Source organism: Gouania willdenowi, chromosome 6 (assembly GCF_900634775.1).
Source record: "Gouania willdenowi chromosome 6, fGouWil2.1, whole genome shotgun sequence".
Taxonomy (NCBI): domain Eukaryota; kingdom Metazoa; phylum Chordata; class Actinopteri; order Blenniiformes; family Gobiesocidae; genus Gouania; species Gouania willdenowi.
In genome coordinates this window covers 40,001,475-40,026,709 of record NC_041049.1, presented here as the reverse complement: position 1 = coordinate 40,026,709, position 25,235 = coordinate 40,001,475, and the positions used below count along the sequence as shown (strand labels likewise).

The 25,235-nt window shown below is 38.8% G+C and overlaps 1 protein-coding gene across 6 annotated transcripts in view; it reads right to left on the bottom strand.

Moving 5' to 3' along the window:
• Positions 1 to 25,235, bottom strand: part of ptprq (protein tyrosine phosphatase receptor type Q) — a 91,723-nt gene that overhangs the window by 28,731 nt on the left and 37,757 nt on the right. For all 6 annotated transcript variants that reach the window (XM_028450723.1, XM_028450724.1, XM_028450725.1 and 3 more), the window contains 13 exons: positions 23,353 to 23,532; positions 21,630 to 21,737; positions 18,626 to 18,907; positions 16,421 to 16,702; positions 15,973 to 16,093; positions 15,739 to 15,893; positions 14,632 to 14,777; positions 11,781 to 11,940; positions 7,224 to 7,547; positions 4,510 to 4,785; positions 1,933 to 2,084; positions 1,706 to 1,847; positions 194 to 472 (listed from right to left, as the gene is read on the bottom strand). In XM_028450723.1, the coding sequence (XP_028306524.1) occupies positions 194 to 472; positions 1,706 to 1,847; positions 1,933 to 2,084; positions 4,510 to 4,785; positions 7,224 to 7,547; positions 11,781 to 11,940; positions 14,632 to 14,777; positions 15,739 to 15,893; positions 15,973 to 16,093; positions 16,421 to 16,702; positions 18,626 to 18,907; positions 21,630 to 21,737; positions 23,353 to 23,532 (2,607 nt within the window). The remainder of the gene's footprint in view (positions 1 to 193; positions 473 to 1,705; positions 1,848 to 1,932; positions 2,085 to 4,509; positions 4,786 to 7,223; positions 7,548 to 11,780; positions 11,941 to 14,631; positions 14,778 to 15,738; positions 15,894 to 15,972; positions 16,094 to 16,420; positions 16,703 to 18,625; positions 18,908 to 21,629; positions 21,738 to 23,352; positions 23,533 to 25,235) is intronic.

The following is a 25,235-nucleotide window of genomic DNA, read 5'->3' as shown; positions in this document are numbered from 1 at the left end:
AGAAATTTCTATCAAATTACAATTACAAAGTCAATTATCTGAACTCATTTACAATTAAATTATGATTGCAACAGCAACAGATTTTTTAAATTATAATTTCAATCATAATTGTAATTAATTATCAATTACGCGATTACAATTATTATTGAGCCCAACACCAACGCCCTGACTCATTAACCAGGAGGATGAGTACCTGACTCTGAGAGGGTGAAGGCCGTACAGTTGGCACCGTGACCCGGTCCTGCAGCGTTCACCACAGTCACTGTGAACGTGTACTCCTGGTCAGGTAACAGACCTGTCACTGTGAACTCTTCACTGTACGTCTGCTCTGTCAACGGCTGCTGCTGGTCGTTCTCCAACACAACCTCATAAAAGAGGATCTGCCCATTAGGGTTGGCTGGAAGGTCCCAGAGCAGCTGAACAGAATCCCAGCTCATTCCTGAACATGACAGGTTTCCAACGGCGTCGGACACTGCACACAGATACAACATGTTTAACACTCAGCCACAAAGTAGCATGTGGAAATACTAGACAGATGACTTGTGGTAGGGCCTCGGATTTTCCATGAGAACGGACGAAAAAAACTGAATTTACATCCTGATACAAAAAAAATCAATCTGACCTGTTTCTGGCTCCAACATGCATCACGTGTATGTTTTTTGGGACAATATCCCACATTTCTAGGGGATTTTTCCCCGAAAACTTGGCTGTGGATTAGCAGTGTAGCTAACAGGGTTTGGAGTCAATTACATTTTTCAATTACATTTAAAATTATCCATGTTCAAGTATACTATCAAAGTGACCAGAGTTTTTTTTCTCTCCCTGAAACCATTTTACAATTATGTTCTCAATTACTAAAGTTCACTTACAATTTGATATATTTTTATTGATATAGTGTTGATGTAGTTTCTCTGTATTTTGGTCTGTTGTGATGATTTTATAGTGTCATTTTAGAATCTTTACATTTACATTTTACATTATAATAATAATAATAATAATAAAAATAATAATAATAAAAATAATAATGTAATCTTATGTAAAAGTCTAAATAGGGACAAGAGTTGGCAAAAAAAAGTCGCAATAGCTATATACTGTACAAACATCGTTTAATTAAATTATATATATCTTTTTTAATTTTTCAAGCTAATAACAATTACGACATATTTTTTCAATTACAATTATAAATACCATCACCAAAGTATTTCTTACCCTTCCTTAGGGAGGGCAAGAAATACTTTATTAATGGTGTGTATGTGGCGTGCGCAGCCCTGAGGCGGCCACCAAACACAGCCACATCCTCTTTCAGTAACTTTTCCTTCTGCGTTTACAGGCAGTGTGACATCACGTGATTTAAAGATGGAGGAACACAGGCTCTAAATCTGTAAAGTAGTCCCATTTTTAAAAGGCAATTAAATAAAGATGGTGCATCATAATGTGTTTTGTTAGACATAGATCTTCTAATGAGTACGGAACATTTGAAAGATTTTAGGCCAGATTTATAAAAACTTTAGAGGATCCCTTTAAACAGTGAATATTGATCTAAAAACTTGGTGAATATGTGAATTTGATAGTTATCTCACATTGTCTAAGTTAAATGTTGTTAACACTACTGAGTTTTCCAAAGGTTCTGATGGAGCTCGTAACCCAACCGTTTGTTGTATTTCTGTCCCAGTGTGTGTGTTAATGTTGAGGAAAAGATGACTACCTGATTCGTTGGTGGTAAAGGTCACAGGAGTGCTGAAATGATTTCCATGGCCCACTCTGGTGTAACTGTACACACTGATCTCATAAGAGCTGTGAGGTCTGAAGCCTGAGAGATGCTCCATGGTGGAGGCACCGGATGAGTTCTACACACACACGCACACGCACACACACAAACTCCTGTGGACGTGTACAGGCTTTTTTGTTTCTGGAGTGTGAAATTAACGATACCTGGTGTGTGACGGTATGTGTGACAAGGTCTCGGATTTGGAATCCATATTTGATCACCACTCCGTTGGGCTCCAGCGGCGGCTCCCAGTTCAGCCACACGGAGAAGGCGGTGTGGTTGAAGATGGTGACGTTTCGGGGTGGAGACTCGGGACCTGAATCAACAAACAGACAATAAAACACAGCCAGTGTGGAAAGATGTTTGAGCATAAATATGATATAATAATAATAACTAGGCAAGACCTGTATTAGCAAGGCAAATACATATTTGACAATTGAAAATTGGCAAAAATGACAACCTGTATCTGGATTTGTTGACAAGTTACAAGACCCACTCTAACTAACAGTTTCACAGCTAAAGCTTTTATACAGATAACAGAAAAAGTTCCACCCTGAGGTGAGGAGAAGGAGGGAGTCATATGCCCAACAGTGGAAACATTTGAGGATGATGAAGACGTGTATATTATGAGGAAGATTGGGCGCCACTCTTATCTATCCTTGATAGTGTGTGTCTTCGTGTGCATGGCCTTCAGCAGAGACTCTGTGTTGCACTGAGTACTAGGGATGTAACGATTCACTCAACTCCCGATACGATTCGATTCACGATACTGGGTTCACAATACGATTCTCTCACGATTTATTTTACAAAATGGGACTGTAGACAAATTTTTTTTTTGGGGAAAAAAAAACTAGAAAATACGGTACTATTTTCCTTTTATTTTTCATTGTCAAAAGAATTCCTTGATAAACTATTCAAAACAATGCAATTTAACTAAAAATAAATCTTGAATGAAATAAATAAAGGAATAATACAAATGAAAATGAAGCCTATTAATTAAAATTCTGGTTCTATAATAAACAATGCAAAACTGCATAATAGTTATTTTTCTTTTAAAAGTGCAACTGAAAATGTATTTTGTGCCTTAACAATTGGACTTAAAAATAGTGATTGCACTGATTTACGTCATATTTGTTTGGACCAGCAGAGGGGGCTGGTAAAACAATGGTCGGTTGGCATGCAGATATCTTGCAGTGAAGAAGAGAAGCTATGCTAGCAGACAGAGCTAATAGAAAAACGTGACTTTTACAGATATTCAAGTAATATTACAGATATTCCTTCGGTGCTAAAGGGGTAATTAATCATTTATTAACATATTTAAGAGTAGAAGGCAGCCAGAAAGAAAGTATTAGCAGACTCCGCCCGCCGCCTTCACTTGTGGTTAAAAAAAGTACTGCGATTCAATTTTCAGAAAATCGATATCAACCGTGATACCTATGAATCGATTTTTAACTGCCTTACGATTAATCGTTACATCCCTACTGAGTACAATACGATCTGTACTGTTTAATCTAACATGATTCAGCTGTTCAAAAGTACGAAGAGTAATGGAATCATCATGTATTAAAACATGACAAATTGTACACATGAACACACATTTGACGATATTATGATGAATATAAAAATTGCCATAACAGTAGTAAAGCCTTTTGTCGCACCAGTGCGTGAGTACAGCTTACTAGTAAAGTGTTACTAGTAGGGATGTGCATTGCCATGAATCTGATGATACAATAAACAATTTTCATGTTATGATGCGATATACCTGGATACTAAACAATGCAATATACATAAAGATATATCGCAATATCAATAATTACAAATGTACAAAGTACAAAATGGTATGAAAAATTGTATGAAATACAATTTATTTCATTTCGGTTATCAAACTGTCAAAATACATTTTTCAAAAAAGTTAAACTTTCGCTTTTACAATATATTTTGATTCAGTTAGGTTGTTGAATTCTTAAAAAAAAAAAAAAATGAAATAAAGCAACAACATACATCTATCAAAGTATGTTTTATGAAAATAAAGTGCAATCAACTTCCAAGCTAAAAATGAGGTAGTTTAGCAAGGTCTGATGTGCTTGACTGACACCTAGTGACCAGGAGTGTATGTGCTATGCAGATGTTAGCCCAATTAAAGGTTTTTTTTCTTTAAAAAACATGAATTGGGACATTTTTTGGATCAATATAATTGCGCATTGAAATTACACAATATATTGCCGAATCAATTTAGTCACTAGTAGTAATAGTAAAGCTTTGAATTGTACTAATAGTGACACAAAATTGTCTACTAGTTGATGATTTTGCTTTACTAGTAAGCTTTTCTCACACACTAGTGCACAAAAAACCTTTACCAGTAAACAATTTTTGTCTAAAGTATCTCACTAGTAGTACAAGTATACTGTTTTTAGTCTACTAGTAGTACTAGTAAAGGCCACAGATTAGCTAGTAGTACTAGTAGACCTAATGTAAATTAAGTAGGAGGGATTAGAACCAAATCCAGCTCTCTGATTGGTTGGAATACTTTCGAAAGCCAATGGCAAGTCTGCATTTACTTTTCCCTTCCCCTTTATTAGCATATGATGCTAACTAGTGACCGCTTTACTTTGCTAATAAAGTCTACTAGCGCACTAGTAAACCTAGATTGAGCACTAAGAGTTTAATAATGGTTGATATCACTAATATTGAAATTATCCTAAAAGTTTTCCATAACCTAGTACTTTTGTTTTTCAACTGACCGCCTTCGTCCGTGTGTAGCTGCAGCATCAGATGTGGCCCTGAGCCTTTCCGTGTCGCGGCCGTGATGCTGAGGTTGTACGGTGTGTATGGCAGCAAGTCAGTCAGAACGGTAGACGTGTTGATGGTTACGGTGGTATCTGAACCCCCCGGGCCAAAGAGGGTCAACGTGTACTCCATTATCTCTCCGTTGGGCTCCAGGGGGCGCTGCCATGCCACGTCAATGGAGGATGATGAAAGGTTCCTGGTGGACACGAGCACTGGAGCAGAACTGGGAACTGAAGAGAAACCAGTGATAGCTTAGCATTAGCTACACGTTTGTGTGGATCAGATAGACACACGTTATAGTTTTGTGTATTTTTGGAATCATTTGATGTATTTCTCTGCCATTTTGTGTGTTATGAGTCAATTTTTTGCATTTTTATTGTTTTTGGATTCACTTTTGTGTATTTTCGCCATCGTAATGTATATTTTTCTGTTACGTATTTTTGTTGTCTTCTTTGTGGGTTTTTTTGTTGTCTTTTTTGTGTATTTTTCAATAGAGTGTAAATAGAACTGGGAAAAGAAACCAGTGTTAGCTTAGCCTTAGCTTCATGTTTGTGTGGCTGGAATCACTGTGTTTTTGTTGTAGTTCAGCAAGGATCACTTTAGTCAAATTATTTTAATTAGCAAGCAGTTTAGCTTTGGTGGTAAGGCTCTGTTATGGGACCTCTCTGCCCTTCCAGCAGCTGCGTGGTAAGCCCAAAGCAAGGGAACTCCCCTTTGCTCCCCCTTGCTCTTCCATGAGCTACATGGAGAGGCATAAGCAGAGAAAGCGGTCAGCAGAAAACTCCTTGAACAAAAGCACAGACATTAGATGCCAACAGAAGACACTGTTTAATTAGACAGAAGAGGAGGAGCTGGGGTGGGGGTGGGTTACGAGACGTTTGTGGACAAAGAGTGCGGAAGTACGCATGTCGTCATGGTTTAAATGCAGCACTGAAGGAGAGGTTGCAGAGCTGGCATCCAGGTGAAGATCAAACGTGCTTCACGGCTGGCCAGTTTTTCTTTGGAGTCGTTCAAGTTGAAGTTCATTGCTTCTCTACGTTGTAGAGTTTTGGATTGTACCATAGGGCAGAGGCGGAGAAGAAGACTGTGGCTGCTTTGAGAGGGGCAATCTGGTTGATGCAGGAGGAGAGGGTGTGTTTGTAAAAATGTACAAGATTGGAAGCAGTAGGATCTGTGGGAAGTGGGGAGCAGGTGATGGCATTGGATTAGGAGGAGGAGGGAGTGTTGGGAGGGAGTAATTCTAAGTTACGAAAGGTTATTGTCCTTGTGTGTTTGGTGGTGGGAGTGGGGGTAATAATTTCCAGGGTAATGGCCAGGTGAGGTCTATTAATAACTGAGATTATTGATAGTGAGAGGGTTTGGAGCTGATCAGGTCCAGGATGAGACCATGGTTGTGTGTAGGTGAAGTGATGTGCTGAGTGGTTAAGGCAGTTTAAAATGTCCCAGAAATCAGTTGTTAATTTGGCAGTAAGGGAGTCATAATGAATGTTAAAATCAAAGAGCAGAATGGATGGGGAGGTGGAGAACAATTGGGTAACAAAGTCAGTAAAATCAGAGAGGAATGATGGACAATTTTTGGGAGGGCGGTAGATAATGTCAGCAGTGAGTGAGTTGGAACTGGGAAGTCTGAAAGCCAGGTGTTCAAATGAGGATAACGCCGGGATGGGAATCGGGCGGAGGGAAATGTCGCTCCGATGGACGACAACGATGCCTCCGCCTTGCTTTTCCAGTCTGGGGTTGTCAATGTAGGAGTATCCAGGTGGGGTGGTCTGACTTAATGCAATGTATTCCATTGGTTTGTGCCAGGTTTCAGTGAGACAGAGTAGATGCAGTTTATTGCCAATTATGATCTTGTGTGCTGTCTTGAGAGGCTTTTGTTGTCAAGTTTGTGCGGTGGAAGTTGGAACGGGCAGGATTTTATGTTGGGTCATGTGCCGGGTGCGCAGATGACGTATGCAGATGTTGTTGTTCTGCCGGCGTCCAGGAGGGTGAGAGCTGCGGGCGGACCAGAGAGAGGGAATGCTGTTTTCGGCTGTGAAGTTTTTGAAAAGTTTGCGGCAGGAGCCTCTGTGGATGTAGGGGTGACGACGGAAAAGGCAGTGCTGTTTCAGGGTTGTGGTAATGTCGAGCGAAGGAGGAGTGCGGTGGTTGAGTCTGATGATCTGTGAGGATGTATACCGGAGAGCAATGGTCGGAGCCAGGGGTGGCAGCAACCATGGAGAGGCCAGCAAAAAAGTCACGATCAGTAACCACATCACCGTTGGACTGTTCCGGGATGCGGACCGGCCAGTAACCAGGCTGTGATTAACTCTAACTAATGGGAAGCAGAAGCGTGGAACATGATCAGCTGGATGATTAACTGAATTTAGGGGAAGAATGCTATCAGTGGTTCTAGCTACTGACAGCTGAAGGGGCTAAGCTAGCTTGAACAAAGGCAATGCTCAATTTTCGGAATTATTTTATGTATTTTTGTTGCCATTTTGTGTGTTGTGAGTCAATTTGTGCTTTTTTGTTGTTTTTTGATTCAGTTTTGTAAATTTTTGTCATTGTGTGTATTTCTGTTGTCTTTTTTGTGTATTTTTCCATAGAGTGGAAGCAGAACTGGGTACTGAAGAGAAACCAGTGTTAGCTTAGCCTTATAGCGACACATTTATGTGGGTCAACTCACTGTCGTCGTCTGTCCTGAGGTGCATTGTGCTGGTATGGTTGTAGGCAGGACCAGCACCTGTTGCCGGGGTAACCGTGAGCACATAGGGAAAGTACTTCCGCAGCTTGGTGAACAGGAAGACGTTATCCGTGGTGGTGTGCTTGATGGTCTTGTTGATGGCTGGAGTCCCCTGGTTGGATGGGTGTTCTGCATGGATGCCCGCCTCCTGTAAGGTTAGTAGATAGTAGGGGCGGCCGTTGGGCTCCAGGGGAGGATCCCAGCTGATGATGATGGCGGTGGAGCTGAAGATCTGAGCCGTAAGGTTTCGCACAGAGTCGCTCGGCACTGAAGACAAACACAGAGAGATGATGTCACAAGTAGAACGTGAAGACCGAACAAGCTGAAACTCTGAACGTATTCAGAGTTTACAACTCTGTATGATTTTAAATCCACACTCTCTATTACAGCTTAAAGGGATCCTCCACAGTTTTTACAAATCTGGCCTAAAATCTTTTAAATGTATTTATTAGAAAATCTATGTCAAAAATAAAACATTATTTTGCACCATATTCATTCAATGGCCTTTTAAAAATGGCACAACTTTACAGTTTTAGAGCCTGTGTTCCTCCATCTTGAAATCATGTGATTGATGATGTCTCATAGCCCCAATGCCTGTAAACATGCCATTGTTTTCTATTAGACTAACTAAGGAAGAGATGTCCCAGGGAGTTAAAAACACTCCCGGCACAATTGGAACGTAATTACACTCTTACATTCCAAACACACACTGGAAAGGAGGAGAATAGACAATACACTCCTTTCAATCCAAGCCATCCTGTCACCTTGGTCGTATCCTGGGAGCTGATCTTCCAGGACCCACCCTGCACCCACAGAATAAACATTCCAGGGAGAAAAAAGAGTTTGATTTGGAAAAAAATAGACTCTAGGGACAATCTTCAAGCCAAAATGAGTTGGAAATCAGAAGGAATAAAATAAAATGAAACCAAACGCCATCTTTTATATGTATTTTTATGTGATAAATGTTTAATTACAAATTTAAACTTTTCCAAGGGAGATGTTTGGAAACAATCATATTCCTTGTGATTAACCAAAGTGTTTTTTGGGGATAAAGTGTTTAAGTATTAAGTACTAATTTAAACTCATTGTTTAGGAATGTAACCTTTAGGAAAGTTATTTTAAAGAGTGATTTAGTACAATATGAATCATATAATGATGTTTTTGTAATGTTTACAAAAACTAAACTTTAAGAGTCCAAAAAAAGTTTTTCTGTGAAACACATAATTTTTGACTCATGCGTCTATTCTTGGGATCGGGATGAGTCTCTGCTAAATCGCATGTTGTGCATTGTGGCGTATACATGGGTCATAGAAGCGATTAACACCTCACGACCAGCTCCCGATCAGCAATCGTGTGGTTGTAAGGAAATCAAACATGTTTAAAATCCAGTCGCTCCTCATGAGGGTATCTCACAGGTGAAGCAGTGCCACGGACCGGCTTACCCTGAACTCTCACACTGCGCATGCGCAAACATCGCAGGACTGCTAGTATTGACGGACCGTACTGCCTACATCTGTCCAGTCAGCTCCTGGTCCATCACATCACCGCCTTTTCTTTTTTAAAGCTCTTTCTGCTGAGATTTGCGAGTGTCTCTCCACTTCTGGGTTATTCTTCTCCTGTTTTAATGGCGACGCTTCAGAGTACTTCTTCTTCTAATTTTTATGTTGCATTTCCGGAAACAAGACCCAGAGGTGTTGTGTATGGAAGTAGTGTGAGCAGTCAGGTTGTGTCAGTCCGTATAGTGAGAACATGAATCGTGACACTGCAATTGAATCGCAGTTTGAACTGGAGCTTAGTAAAACATTTGAAAAAAATTTAACAATGTATCCCAGCCTTGTCATAGCAGTTGAGTTCGGCAGTTTCCAGTTTTGCAGTTTTTCAAGTGAAGCAGAGTTTTTGAGAGTTCTTGGAGTTTTGGCAGTCTGCAACTTTTTAGAAAATGACATTGTCTCCTCCCGTGGTCGACCAGGCCTGTCTGAGGAGGGTAAAACTACACACACAACTCTAGCGAAAGGTGGCTTATAACAAACTAAACCTCTTGATCAAAAACCTAAGTTCAAGTTTTATTAATTTAATTACTTTAATCCTATTTTTCTCACTTCTCCGTATAGTGTAAGAAAAGCCCATATAGAACCATCTACAGTACATACAACATCACATAGACAACTCAGTATGCGTGTGATCAGAAGCAAGAGTGGGGATGCCGAGCGGGGCTAGCAACCAAGCTAAAAGCTAATCCTCAGAGAACGCTGCTTCCTTCCATCCTGAAGCTGGATATAAATGCAAGACGGGAGATGAGGCCGGCGGTGTTTGCATATAGACCAGTAACAACTGATGCAACAACGGTGAGCTAGTTTCATGTCACTGCTCTCCTGATGTAGAACTACTGACTATAAAATGCAGACATTGTTCTTCCCTGATCTGTTATAATTTTTGGCAGTCAATAAAACTCCACGTTTGTCATGGTCTGACCGATTAGTACAGTCAAATACACGGCAATAGTTCACCAATTCCTCTCAAAATTCGGGATTTGCTCGTTTGTGGGGTGTTTGTAAACCGGCTGCTTACCTCCAAAATGACGACTTCCGGGTTGATGACGCGCCATGAAAACCCTCTATAACAACTGCCATCGGAGTCTTTATAGCAGCAGATAAAAGCTGGCAACAAGCTGTGAGGAGCTTATTTTTTTTAATAATATTTTATGATTTTTTTGTTATTACCAGGCAGCACTTTACAACAACTTTACAACACTTTACAACAGTATAGTATAGTATAGTATTTTATTTATTCATTTATTTTAACTTTATTTTCATATTCTGTATATTGTTAAATACATTGTTGGTTTACTAAAGTTTTGAACGAACAACCAAATTTATGTTTTGCATTTGTAACTGCCAGAAGATCAGCAAAACCGATGATTTTTGTATATCGTTACATTCCTACTTGGAATGATTGATAGACAAAAAGAACCCACCAAAAACTGAACTATATCAATTATTGGCACATAAAAGTGATCTAGAACACTTCACCCATTTCTAGATGGCACCCCTGGCACAATTGAACGTTAAAATTAATGATAGTAATATCAAATCTTAAAACCTTTCTACCCCTACAACAGGCAGTGAGGCCGTGTGACATCATCAATCACATGATTTTAAGATGGAGGAACATAGGCTCTAAAATTGTAAAGTTGTTCCATTTTTAAAAGGCTAAACATTGAATATGGTGCATAATATTGTGTTTTGTTGTTTTCAAAAATTTTAGGCCAAACTTGTAAAAACAGTGGAGGATCCCTTTAAGAGTGAAAAATAAAGGCCGTAAGTTTCATCATCCTCTGTTATATATACGGGAAATCAACAGCATGTATATTCAAACAATGTCAGATTTTACAACAACAAAATTGTTCTCTGAAATGTATGAAACAAACAAAGAAAACGACTTCCAGAGTGACATTTTAGGATGAAAAAAGGAGGAAATGCACAGAGATACTCATCCTGTTCTTCGTCCAAACTTTGGAAACAGCAGAGGGTGAAAAACAGGAAAGATAAAGGAGAAGGAAAATATCAAAGTGGAGCAATGGAGGTTGATAAGTGTGTTTGGAGAAGCCAAGGGTGTGAGTGTGGCACTGAGCCCGAGGGAGGGAGCTCCCCGCTGGGCTGGGCTGAGCGGGAGAAACCGGCCGCCCTGTGGGTTCTGCTGCTCGGCTGAGAGCGACTGCTAGAGCAAGGCAGAGATACAGGGTCAATACAAAGTGTCATTGATCAGTATGAACACCAGGGTTGGGATCGATTATAATTGTAATCATGTAATTGGTAAATCATTATAATTATGATGTAATAAGAATTGTAATTGTAATTGAAAATATATTAATTGCTGTTGTAATCATAATTGAATCATAATTTACTTTGTAATTGTCATTGGCATGGAAATTCTATACAAGCCATACTTTAAAATTCAATTAAACGCAAAACTGTGGAACGATGTTACAGTCCTATGTCTTAAACATACATAGTTGATAATTATCAAAATATGTTTCATATCAACTTATCCCACTACCAGTCACTTTTCTTTAGGCTCATTTTACCAGTTGTAATTGAACATGGATAATTGAAGATGTAATTGTAATTTAAAAATGTAATTGACCCAAACCCTGGTGAATACACACGCGGCACAAGCACAACGTTAACAACATCAAACATAAATGATGATAATAATAACACAATGTGGTGGTTTTCTGCACCATTTTTCTAAAAATCACATAACAACAATGAGATTAGTTTTATTGGCGCTTTTTTTTCTCCCAGTAAAAAATGTGCAATGGCAACATTTATAATTTGTCTGTAGTTTCAGGCTTCATTTACAATCTCAAAGTTTTCATGTAATTTTTTTAAAGAGTTTTGGAAAAAAGTGTGCAGATTTTGATTCCTATGTGTTTGTATTTAAAGCTTAAATCTTACTTATATTTCTCTGTATGTGTGTGTTTGTGAAAGTATGACTGACCATCCTCTGGTAACACCAGAGTTATGGGTTCGCTCTGGACGCCTCCGTCACCCTGTCTAGTGCTGGAGGTCATCCACAGGGTGTAATTAGTGCCTCCAACCAGATGAACAAGTGTGTAGACTGGAGGGGATTCAGGCAATAACTCTGACACAGGAATCCTCTACCAAAACAAAGAAGAAAGAAGGTCATGCTACTCTCACAATCAGAAAAATCTGAATTGTTTGAACATGAGCAATATTTACATCTTTATCTGCATGTATTTAAATAAAATTTGACACATGGACGGAACAAAGTTCGAGTATAGATTCTTTATCAGTGATATCAACCATAGTAATGCTCTTCTTCTGCTCAGTTTAGGTTTACTAGTACACTTTACTTGTGAAGTAAAAGGTTTCACTAGTAATAATAGTTAACATCATATGCTATTAATGAGGTGGGGGAAGCAAATGCAGGCTTGCCAATGGCTTTGCAAAGTATTCCAACCAATCAGGGAGCTGGATTTGGTTCTAATCCCCCCTACTTCATTTGCATTAGGTCGACTAGTACTACACACAGGGACTACAGATGGAAACTAGCAATTTAGCTATAATTTGGTATAGAACATCTCTGTCTTTTTTGAGCTTAATGTCTCTATGCATTGTCCCTTCAAAAAAAAGACTAAACAATTAAACTACACACACAGACGCTAACAGTAGACACTGTTCCCACTTTTAGAGCCAGTAGGCTTGGGGAGTCCGGCCCTCAGCCGCTTCACTCCAACCGAGAGACATTTTGCCGTTTGTGCATACAGTGGGGCAAAAAAGTATTTAGTCAGTCACCAATTGTGCAAGTTCTCCCACTTAAAAAGATGCGAGGCCTGTAATTTTCATCATAGGTATATCTCAACTATGAGAGATAAAAAGAGAAAAAAGTCCAGAAAATTACATTGTAGGATTTTTAATGAATTTATTTGCAAATTGTGGTGGAAAATAAGTATTTGGTCAATAACAAAAGTTAATCTCAATACTTTGTAATGTACCTTTTGTTGGCAATGAAAGAGGTCAAATGTTTTCTGTAAGTCTTCACAAGGTTTTCACACACTGTTGCTGGTATTTTGGCCCATTCCTCCATGCCTATCTCCTCTAGAGCAGACTTTCAACTCCCTCCAAATATTTTCTGAGGTTGAGATCTGGAGACTGGACCTTGAAATGCTTCTTACGAAGCCACTCCTTCGTTGCCCAAGCGGTGTGTTTGGGATCACTGTCGTGCTGAAAGACCCAGCCATGTTTCATCTTCAATCCCCTTGCTGATGGAAGGTGGTTTTCACTCAAAATCTCACAATACATGGCCCCATTCATTCTTTCCTTTACACGGATCAGTCGTCCTGGTCCCTTTGCAGCGAAACAGCCCCAAAGCATTATGTTACCACCCCCATGCTTTACAGTAGGTAAGTAGGTATAGCATTGTTCTCCTCCAAACACAACAACTTGTTTTGCTTTCATCTGACCATGTGACATTCACCCAATCCTTTTCTGGATCATCCAAATGCTCTCTAGCAAACTTTAGATGGGCCGGGACCTGTACTGGCTTAAGTAGGGGGACACGTCTGGCACTGCAGGATTTGAGTCCTTGGCGGTGTATTGTGTTACTGATGGTAGCCTTTGTTACTTTGATCGTTCACTAGGTCCCACCGTGTGGTTCTGGGATTTTTGCTCACCGTTCTTGTGATCATTTTGACCCCACAGGATAAGATCTTGCGTGTTGCCCCAGATCGAGGGAGATTATCAGTGGACTTGTATGTCTTCCATTTTCTAATAATTGCTCCCACAGTTGATTTCTTCACACCAAGCTGCTTACCAATTGCAGATTCAGTCTTCCCAGCCTGGTGCAGGTCTACAATGGTGTTTCTGGTGTCCTTTGACACCTCTTTGGTCTTGGCCATAGTGGAGTTTGGAGTGTGACTGTTTGAGGTTGTGGACAGGTGTCTTTTATACTGATAACAAGTTCAAACAGGTGCCATTAATACAAGTAATGAGTGGAGGACAGAGGAGCCTCTTAAAGAAGAAGTTACAGGTCTGTGAGAGCCAGAAATCTTTCTTGTTTGTAGGTGACCAAATACCTATTTAACCGAAGGATTTATCAATTAATTCATTAAAAACCCTACAATGTGATTCTCTGGATTTTTTTTTTCTCATTTTGTCTCTCATAGTTGAGGTATACCTATGATGAAAATCACAGGCCTCTCATCTTTTTAAGTTGGAGTACTTGCACAATTGGTGGCTGACAAGATACTTTTTTGCCCTCGCATTTGTGCACAAATGCGAGTGACAAGTAAAGCCATGTCAAGTAAAGCAAACAACTCTTTGGTGTAAATGAGATAATAAAACAATCCAATGAGAGCATCCACAGAAAGTTTCATCACGACAATGACGTCATTGATCGGATCGGCAAATTAAGACATTACAGTCGATCGCAATAATTGCATAAAATGCTAAATATCGACTGATCTGATACAGCCGATCAGATTGGTGTAAAGCCTACTCAAAATATTTCACTAGTAGACTATTTTTAGTGTACTAGTAGTACTAGTAAAGCCAAGAGATTTACTAGTAGTACAAGTAGACCTAATATAAATGAAGTAGGAGGAATTAAAACCAAATCCAGCTCCCTGGTTGGTTGGAATACTGCTTTTAAAAATATTCCGACCAATCAGGAAGCTGGATTTTATTTAACAGTTGGCCTAGACGCACGTCAGCCAAAACCTCAGGGTTCAGTTACCCTTGAGGGAGTTTAAACTGTCCTTCTAATCCACACCAATCAATCAGTTATCTCCACTCTCACATCTCCAACAATGGTCCTCCTTGTGTCTCACCTGTTCTCTAACAGTTTGGTTTTCAGAGTAATAAATACTATAGTAAACAATGATTCCATTGGGCTCGTTGGGAGTGCGCCACGTCAAGGTGATGGATGATGTTGTCATATTAACAACATTGATATCCTGCGGTGGGTCAGATGGCTCTGTGTCGACATAAAGGGAAAAAAAAACCAGAGATGTAAACAGTACTGATACTGTATATCCTACTTAAATAGAAGTATTGTTTCTTGATTGAAATTGCACTCAAGTACAAGTACAAGTAAGTCATACATAAAATACTCAAGTAAAAGAAAAAATTTACTCAAATAAATAGTAGTAAAAGTAAAAGTTACAAGTTACTTTCACTCCCCTATGTTTATTGTTGGTACTAAATCTTGCCACGGTTTCCTTGCATACAGTAAACATCTCATATATAAACTTAAAAAGGAAAAGACCAAATTTTACCACAATTGGAACTTTTTTTTTCCACAAAGGTATCTGTATAAAATAAAAGGTTTGTCAACATGTACAATTCTTTTTTAAATAAAGTAACACCAATGAATTCAATTCAAATAATACAATTCTGAGGCTCTAAATATAGATACATTTATTAACTCTAAAACTGTGCCATGGTAACAACGTACTAGGTAGAAACCACAACCTGAACCATAGAAAGTGGTGTTTATTGAAAATGGCTAGCACATGGATTATGTTCAATGTGTTAAACTGCTGACCTGAAATCAGTAAAGTACAGTACAGTACAGTACTGTGGTATGCGGTAATCTCATTGGTTGGCTAAGATGTGATGCTTTTTATTGTTATTTGGTCATTTCATTTTTTGTAGTTTCATAATGTCCATTGTTCGTTGATCAATTTAAAAGAAAAAATTAGAATTTTCTCAGTAACGGTTGGGTGTAGAAATGTAACAAATTACTTTACTTCTTTAAAAAAGTACTTTAGGACAAGTAAAATTTGTGATTTTGAAATATACTCAAAAAAGTAAAAGTACCCATTAAAGTAACTCAATTACAGTAACGTGAGTACTTGTATTCCGTTACTTTCACCTCTGAAAAAACCCATGTCAGAATAGGATGTTGGAATGGAAGTCAATGATTGGTCCTGTACCTGCTTCAATGGTGCTAAAGCTGATGTAGATCAGCACGCCTCCATCTCCCAGTCTGGTCCAGCTGGAGACGGAAGCATTGTAGGTACTCTCTGAGTCTACGTTAATAATGACCGATGTCTGCGTGACGTTCTGCCACAGCTCGGTTGTCTCGTTCCTGACGAAGACGGTGTACGGCGTCAGTGCTGCATTTACACTTGTCACACGGAAGCAGTGGAAGTGTGGGCGAAGCATACCAAATTCGAACAGAGTAGTAGAGAATCTCTGAGTTGGCTTCACGTGGAGGTTCCCATGACAACTCTACTTCGTAGTCTGACAACTTCCTGGCATAGAGGTACTGAGGAGGGGTGTCGGGAGCTGAGGTGTGAGGGAAAAGGCTTTCCAGTAAGAGAACAAACATTACAACCAGACTGGGATGAAGATGAGTGACGGGTTAGATTTGTAGAAATAAATAAGAACAAAAAGAAGAAAGAAGAGGAGTGAAGTATTTCCTGGAAAAAAAAAACATTTAGTTGCAGTGATCCAGTGTTTCTCCATCCTGAAGAAAGACAGATACCTGGGAGATAACATCATTAGCATTGAACAGAAAAAGATAAAAACCAGAAAGAGGAGAAAGTGACACTCTTCCAAGTGCAGCTTCATGGAAAAGAAGGACAAGCTTGTCCCTCTGGTTCTGTGTCTCACCATCCTCCAGCGTGGTGATGTTGAGAGGCTCACTGCTGAAGTTCCCAGAGCCAACGCGCGTGTGTGCCTGCACTGTGACACGGTACTGCGCGTACTTCCTCAGATGCGCAATGTGGATGGAGTTGGTCGGGGATGTGAGGTTCAGGGAGTGCGTGGAGTTCCACAGCTCCAAGCTGTAGTGGGTGATCAGGCCATTGGGCAGCAGAGGAGGAAGCCAGCTCACGTTCACCTCACTGGGACTGAGTGACTCGTAGTAGAGGCCGTACGGAGGACTTCCTGGAGCTGCAAAGGCAATGAACACAAGGAGATGCTCCTAAGGAAGTTTATATCGATCCAAAAGCATTTGGATGTAATGCTGTGTGATATAAGAATATGTATCATAGTGCGATATAAAAACGTCTACTGCACGATATTACCAGTGCTGTGCAATATGGAAAAAATTTAAATTAAAATCACAATACAGTTTATATCCAGATAACAATATAACGTATATCCCAGTATAGTATTTATTCCTTAAAATTACAGGAAATTAATGGAAAATTGCTATTCATTATTGGGTCTATTCTCCCGTTTGGACTTAAGCATTTTTTTGTGCGCCTCTTCTACGCGTATTCTGCGGTCCAGATTCCTGTAAGGAGCCAAAAAGCGCGTATGTGTGAATGAAGGCGGGCTGAAGGAAAGGAGGCGGTGATGTCATTTTTTTTTTCCGAACACTTGTAAATGTCATTGAAATCTGTGAAAATTATAAAGTTAACTTGTAATTTTAAATACCTTCATTGATAAACAGTGTAACAGGTTGAGTTGATCAGATCATTGATCAGTTTATTGCAGTGTAACTGAGGATCGGCCGTATTCTGTTTGTCCGAGTCACAGTTAAAATCTCTCTCCTTGATCATCATCATCGTCACTGTAAATATGTGAGGGAAAAGTTTGTGGTCCATCTTCATCTGCATATGACAGCTTGTTTCACTCTGTAGTGGATCAAACTGTGACTTTATGTTGGACATAGTATGAAAATAGTTGAATTACTGTGACCAAGGTGGACAGAAGTCTGCGTCTGTCAAAGTTAATTAATCGCGCAGCAGCAGCTGAGTGATCACAGCTGCTGCTGCTTGACGCATGAGTCCATGTGCCTTAAAAAATAACTAAGTCCATATTTCTAGTGCAATAAAATGTTTCACCTTATTGGGCCGCTGCACTTATTCCAGGGTTAGAAGTGCGTAATGCACACCGGAGAATGCACGTAAAGCCAGATTCAGACAATAATGGCTGTGTGTTGAGTTATTGTGAGGGGACAGTAAATTCACACTGTTATACAAGCTGTACACTGACTACTTTCCATTGTATCAAAGTGTAATTTCTTCAGTGTTGTCCCATGAAAAGATATAATTAAATATTTGCAAAAATGGGAGGGGTGTACAGTACTCACTTTTGTGAGATACTGTAAAAGCCAAAATATATGAAAACACAATAGTTATCACTCTACACATTTCACAACAAACCTAAATGTCCCTGACGTCCCACATTTAAACACAACCTCATTTGGCCATCCATGATAAAGCTAATTAACCTCTCACTTTTCTATAGCAATACATACTTCCTACGTGCACTGCCTAGTTCCTTCAATGAGAAGATTCTAAAAGGAGAAGTACCTTTCTATTTGGGGATATTTCTTTTTTTGTTTGTTTTAAAAATGTATACAAACACTGATACTCTGTGTAATATTCTCTGCACTAGATGTTTACACTGTGATGGAAATTATCCACATCTTGGTAAATCGTTGTGAATCTGCTCTTTTCTGTATTGATATGAAGGAATTCAAAAGTAATCAGGTTCTTTTCTGTCTATGTTTTCTAGTCTATGCAAAGCTTTAGAAAAAAAATAAAGCTTTACTATAAAAAATAAGTAGCCGTCACAACTGCCAAAGCTGCTGCAAAATCAGGCGTTTAAGGCCGAAACAATTGCAGAAATTGGTCGTGAAATCGTAATAGTATTGAGAAATAGCAAAAGGTTATGTTACCAATCAATTTATAGAAATCATAAAATATATAATGAATAGCAATTTTTCATTCATTTCATGTCATTATAAGGATGAAAGACTATATTGGGATATGTATCGTTATCAGGATATAAATCTACTTATATCATGATATAAAATGTTCTCCATATCGCACAGCACTATTTGGATATGTATTTTGTCCACACCATCTTCTCCAGACAGCAGCTGGAAGACATCTGAGGTCTGGTTTCCATGACCATAGCGAGTGAACGCCCTCACAAACACATTGTAGTAGGAGAACGGCTTCAGATTGACCAACGTGATGGTGTTGGAGGTAGTGTTCACCACCGCAGAGTGTGTCTCGTTCTCATACAGAACCTCGTAGACCAGGATCACTCCATTGGCTTTCTCTGGCACCGACCACATCAAAGTGACAGAAGTTGGGCTCAAGTCTTCCACAGCGAGGTCCTTAGGAGGAGATTCTGGCTCTGAGAGGGACACACATAGAATCGATATTTCTTTACCATGACCAAAACCACTCCAATAAAAACTGGTAATGGAAACACGTGAATTTAGAAAAAACACTCAAACATTGTTAAAAAGTTTTTAGGCTTTCATGAGGAGGTTTTTCAGACGTTTCCATATTGAAATGTGCAGTTAAAGCTCAATGAAAACACTTTTTACACACATACACGTCACAGGACGTGACATACCTGGTCACATGACCACATCTCTCTGAGAAAACATGGCGTTGTACGTGTGGACAGAAGAGGAGACCCAGATATTTCTTGGCATTGTTATTCCTCCCTCACATGTGTCAAATATCATAAACTGGACATGGAAAGTACAGCGCATACGGAAAGTTTTCACAGCGCTTCGCTTTTCCCACATTTCATCATGTTACAGCCTTATTCCAAAAGGGATTCAATTCATTTTTTTCTACATTCTACACACAATACCCCATAATGACAACATGAAAAACATTTTTATTTTTAAATGTTTGCAAATTTATTAGAAATAAAGAATGAAAATATAACGTGTACATAAGTATTCACAGCCTTTGCTCAGTACTTTGTTGTGGCACCTTTGGCAGCAATTACGGCCTCAAGTCTTTTGGAATATGAAGCCACAAGCTTGGGACATCTATCTGTGGCCACTTTGGCCCATTGCTCTTTACAGAACCTCTCGAGCTCCATCAGGATGGATGGGGAGCGTCATTTTCAGATCCCTCCAGTACGGTGGCTGGGAAGTGCCAGGTGAATGCATTTACAGAAACGAACACAAATGCAAACAGGTCACAACACGAATGCAAACTGGCCACAACGGAAGTGTTTCCGACGGACCGGTATTACAGTCGGACGGGTATTATGATATGATAGCCTGATATGAAAAATATAAGAGTATTCTAATCAACTTTCACTTCCTGTCATACCCGTTTCGATGTCTTCTTCTTGTTCTTCTCTGTTCTGGTGGGTTAAAAACATCCGCCAGAAACGTATCCGGAAACACTTCCGTTGTGGCCATTTTGCATTCGTGTTGTGACCTTTTTGCATTTGTGTTCATTTCTTTAAATGCATTCACCTGACACTTCCCGGCCACCGGGTTTCCGCAACGGAAGTGTTTCCGACGGACCGGTATTACAGACGGACACGTTTCTGGCAGATGTTTTTAACATCTGCCACTCTAGGACATTCACAGAGTTGTCCTGAAGCCACTCCTTCGATATCTTGGCTGTGTGCTTCTATACATTACTGCATTCATTTTTCCCTCAATCTTGACTAGTCTACGGTTCCTGCTGCTGAGAAACATCCCCACAGCATAATGCCACCACCACCATGGCCAGGTGATGAGAGGTGCCTGGTGTCCTCCAAACAGAACGCTTGGCATTCACGCCAAAGAGTCCAATCTTTGTCTCATCAGACCAGAGAATTTTGTTTTTCATGGTCTGAGAGTCTTTCAGGTGCCTTTTGGCAAACACCAGGCGGGCTGCCACGTGCCTTTTACTAAGGAGTGGCTTCCGTCTGGCCACTCTACCATACAGGCCTGATTGGTGGAGTGCTGCAGCGATGGTCGTCCTACTGGAAGGTTCTCCTCTCTCCACAGAGGAACCCTGGAGCTCTGTCAGAGTGACCATCGGGTTGCTAGTCACCTCCCTCACTAAGGCCCTTCTTCCCGATCACTCAGTTTTAATGATGGAGGCCACTGTGCTCATTAGGACCTTTAAAGCAGCCTGTGCCTTGAGACAATCCTGTCTCGGAAGTCTACAGACAATTCCTTCGACTTCATGCTTGTTTTGTGGTCTGACGTACACTGTTAACTGTGGGGCCTTATATAGACAGGTGTGTGCCTTTCCAAATCATGTCCAATCAACTGAAATTACCACAAGTGGACTGCAATTAGGCTGTAGAAACATCTCAAGGATGATCAGTGAAAACAGAATACACCTCAGCTCAATTTTGAGCTTCATCTCAAAGGCTGTGAATACTTATGTACAAGTGATTTCTTCGTTTTTTATTTTTAATAAATTTGCCAAAAATATCAAACAAACGTTTTTAAGTTGTCATTATGGGGTATTATGTCTGGAATTTTGAGGAAAAAAGTGAATTTAATCCCTTTTGGAATAAGGCTGTAACATGATGAAATGTGGGAAAAGCGAAGGGACTCGATTAAAAAAAAAAAAAAAATCTAATTAATTACAGACTTTGTAATTAATTAATCTAAATTAATGGCCTAATAATATTTGACAGGAAAAGCATTGCTTTTCCAATTTAAATAGATTTTGGTATTTGACTGAATCATTGATAACAATAAGTGAGCTTGAACAACAAAAGTGTTTATTATTTCAATCACTGTGATAACATAATGTGTAATATGAATAAAGAATGTTCACAAACTTCACTTTAACTAAGCTATATTCATGGAATTCTGGATTTTTTGTAAGCTTCCTAAAACAAATGTGTTTTTGTGTATTAAAATGAAAAACAGCACTGAGTACAAGACACTCCAGAGAAGTGGAAACTGAACAGTGAAAAATAGTTAGAATACTTGTGGCAAAACTCGTGCAATGAGAAAGGTTCTGTTTAGAGTGCAACATTATTGCTCTTCTGTTTTTCTGTAATTAATTTAATTACAGACTTTTACTTGTTGATGTTTTCATGTTTAATTCTCGAGCTTCATTTCTGACTGTGTGCGAGCATTCCGTGTTTATACCATCCTCTAAGGTGAAAACAATGATGTCATCTTCTTCAGACAGCAAGCTCTCTCCAGCAGCAGTTGATGCCGCCACTTGAAGTTTATACCCAGCGTGCTTCTCCAAATCTTCAAGAGACAAAAGAATAAAAGAGACTCATATTAAATCCACTTCTGTCAACCTTTGAAGTACTGCATTAAAGTCATCATGGAGAGTAAACAGTGTATAGTAAATAGTGAATGGTTCTCAGTCTACACCAGCGGTCTGCGACCATTACTCTCAAAGGAGCCATTTTGCTTTGTCTCACCTGGATAAAGTCCTTCCGGAGCCGAAAAAAATACCTTCTCAATGAAGACAATATACAGTAGTGTTTAACATTCTATACAGTTAAAATTATATTGAATAATGTTTGATTGATGAATACATTGACATCAAGAAATAACAATACAGTTCAATTTTTTACACCTCAATTTATTTTTGATTATTTATTTATTTTAGTTATTGTATTTTAAGGGTTACAAAAAGTAACTTGATTTGATAATACATGAGCATGTCGGTTAACACATACTAATTGGTCATTTATTGCCACATATCAAGCATGCATATTTAGCTGGCACGTTGGCAGTTGAATGAATATGTCCTCACACAATTAAAATCTTTATTTTCTTCCAGAATAGTCTTGTAGTTATCTTACCAGAGTTTTAAAACTTAAGGTTAGCCACAGGTGCAAGAAAAGTTGATGGTCTGTAGGTTTTGCAGGAGGTGAAGTAGGAAGGTGGCCGAGTCATTGGAGAACGTGATTTATTTTTAGGTTAACAAATTGTTCATATCATGACTTTATTTGGTGTCAACGTCATTATTACCCTCTGTAAGAAAATAACAACTTTTTTGTTTCAATATTTTTTAAAAAACTATAGAGAGCCATTGCAAAAGAGTCAAAGAGCCCCCGGTCTACACCATGTATGTATATCACTCAACTGTAATTGAATACAACAAAGGGATTGTGTGTTTTTGTTGTAAACTTGTATGTTTTTCTCTTATTTTGTGTATTTTTCTCATATTTTGTCATTTGTTTCTGTTGTTTTGTGTTTTTGTAATGCATTTTAAGTGTTGCAATTTCGTATATTTTATACTAATTTATTTGTATTTTTCTCTAATTTTGTGTGTTTATCTCTTGTTGTGTGTGTTTTTCTCTTATTTTACACGTTTTTCCTCTATATTTTAGTTTTTTGTAATACATTTTAAGTGTTTTTGTTATCATTGTGTATGTTTTCCCCTACTTTTGTTGTATTGTTCTCTTATTTTGTTTATTTTTCTCTATTTTGTGAATTATTCTCTTATTATATTATTCTCTATTATCTTATTGTATGTTTTTCCTAAATTTGTTTGTCTCTTTTTTGTGTATTATTTTTATCTTGTTTTGTATGTCTTTTCTGTTGTTTAGTTTTTTTTGTAAGATAATTGTGTTTTAGTTCTCATTTTATGTATTTTTCTGTCATTTGGTGTGTTTTTGGAGTTGACTTGTGCATTTACTTTGAGGTCTGCACAAAATAACCGAAAGGGCTGCATGTGGTCCCAGGGACCATGTCTGAAACAGGTTTTCTCTGTTACACAACCTGAGTTGAGCCTCATTTTCAGATTGCGGGTGTGGTAAATGATCAGCATTATTTCACAGGATATCAAACACTCTGACTAAGCAAATATGAAAGATGAACATCTATCATTTACCTAACGTGCATGTACCTGTTATCAGTATGTTGGTGCTGTTAGCGGTCCACTGCAGGGCCTCATTGTTGTGCATGTTGACACCATAAACGGTGTAATGTGTGATCCTTCCATTGGGATTGAGAGGAGGGATCCAGCTCAGTAGGATGGAGGTGGAGCTGATATTTTGATAGGCCACGTTCAGCACTGAGCTGGGAACTGAAGGAAAGATTACAAGTGAGGATAAAAAAAAATACCCAACAATGCAAGAAATACAGTATATAATAAATAGTAAACGTACTGTCTACACAACATTTTTATATCACTCAACTATGAGGGTTTGTGTGTTTTTGTTGTGTTTTTGTGTATTTTTCTCTTAATTTATGTATTTTTCTCTTATTTTGTGTATTTTTCTTTTATTTTGAGTATGTTTCTCTTATTTTGTGTATTTTTCACTTTTTTTGTATGTTTTTTTCTGTGGAAAAAATATTTGTCTCCTGTTTTGTGTATATTTCTCCTATTTTCTTGTTCTTCTTAACAATGCAAGAAAAGAAAAAACAAAAGATGAAACAAGAATAACTAATTCTGTTCAGCTCTGAAAACAAACAAGTAGAATGAGAGATGGTTGAGATTATCTTTTTTTTTTAACCAGATAAAGACAAAGTGTTGGAATCAAAGATCAATATACCAGAGATAATTTTCTCCCCAAAAAAAATAGGTTGTAAAAGGTTGAAATTGTGGCTCGATAGCTGACATTCGGTAAAGTTTGGTGCTTTGCCTTGTGGGATGTGGAGTTCTGTAGACAAATGTTTTTACTTTATTCTTACAGTGACTGTGACTACAGTGAGTCATTCCATGTCATTTCAACAAATTTTCTTGACATTTCACGCACTTCGGTCTTGAAAAGTTTTTCTGATGCAATGTTTTTTTATATTTTTTATGTTACTAGTGAAAAACGAATAAAAAACTAATGTTAACTGCTGTGTATATCCGCTTCGCTCCCATAACACGACCTTGGCTACAGCTGGCTACAGCTGTCTACAGCTGAACAGCCTGAAAAATTGGGCCCAAGACTGAAGGAAAATGGTGAAAAACCGCAGGGAGGCCCTTCAGAACCCAATTCGGGTTTGGAAGAGGTCAAGGAGATGATACGCGAGGGTCTACGAAACCTATCTGCCGAGATAAAGTCGTTGGAAAAGACGCTGGAATACTCACTGGAAAACCTACAAAGCGAAGCAAAGGTACTGAAAGAAAAGAATGAAAGAAATGCTGAAGAGATAAAATTGTTGAACGCCAGGGTTGAAAAATGCAAGCATCGCATGGAAGACACGCCAAATAAAAAAAGGAGGAAAGATTCTAAAGACGTGGACAAGGAACTGCAGGATTTACATCACACCACTGGGAGAAGAGAACGGAAAACCAATCCTCATCAAAACGATGGAAGACTTGGGAAAATACGAAGGATCCACCTAAACAACATTACTGATGGTAATCATGGATATGGACCCAGATCTATATAAACCCTGGAAACAAAACTCAGACTGTGATTATTTTACGGAGACTGAATTAAATGTGGAAACCAAGAGTAAAAAAGGTCTGTCATTTATTCATTTCAATTGCTAGGTGGTGGGGTGATTAAGGATTACATTAAATTTAAATTCAAAGTGTTTATTGTCATATGTGCAGTTAGAAACACGTTTTCCTGTACAATTTCCTGCATCCCCACCCATTCCAGCAACAGCATCCTAAAGTTTTATTGACGACACTACTATGGTGGGACTCATCTCTGGGGGGATGAGTCTGCATGGTGTACAGAGAACAACCTGACCCTGAACACAGTGAAGACCAAGGGAATAATCATAGACTTCAGGAATAATCAGACTTCAAATTCCTGGGAGTCCTCATAGAGGAACACCCGACCT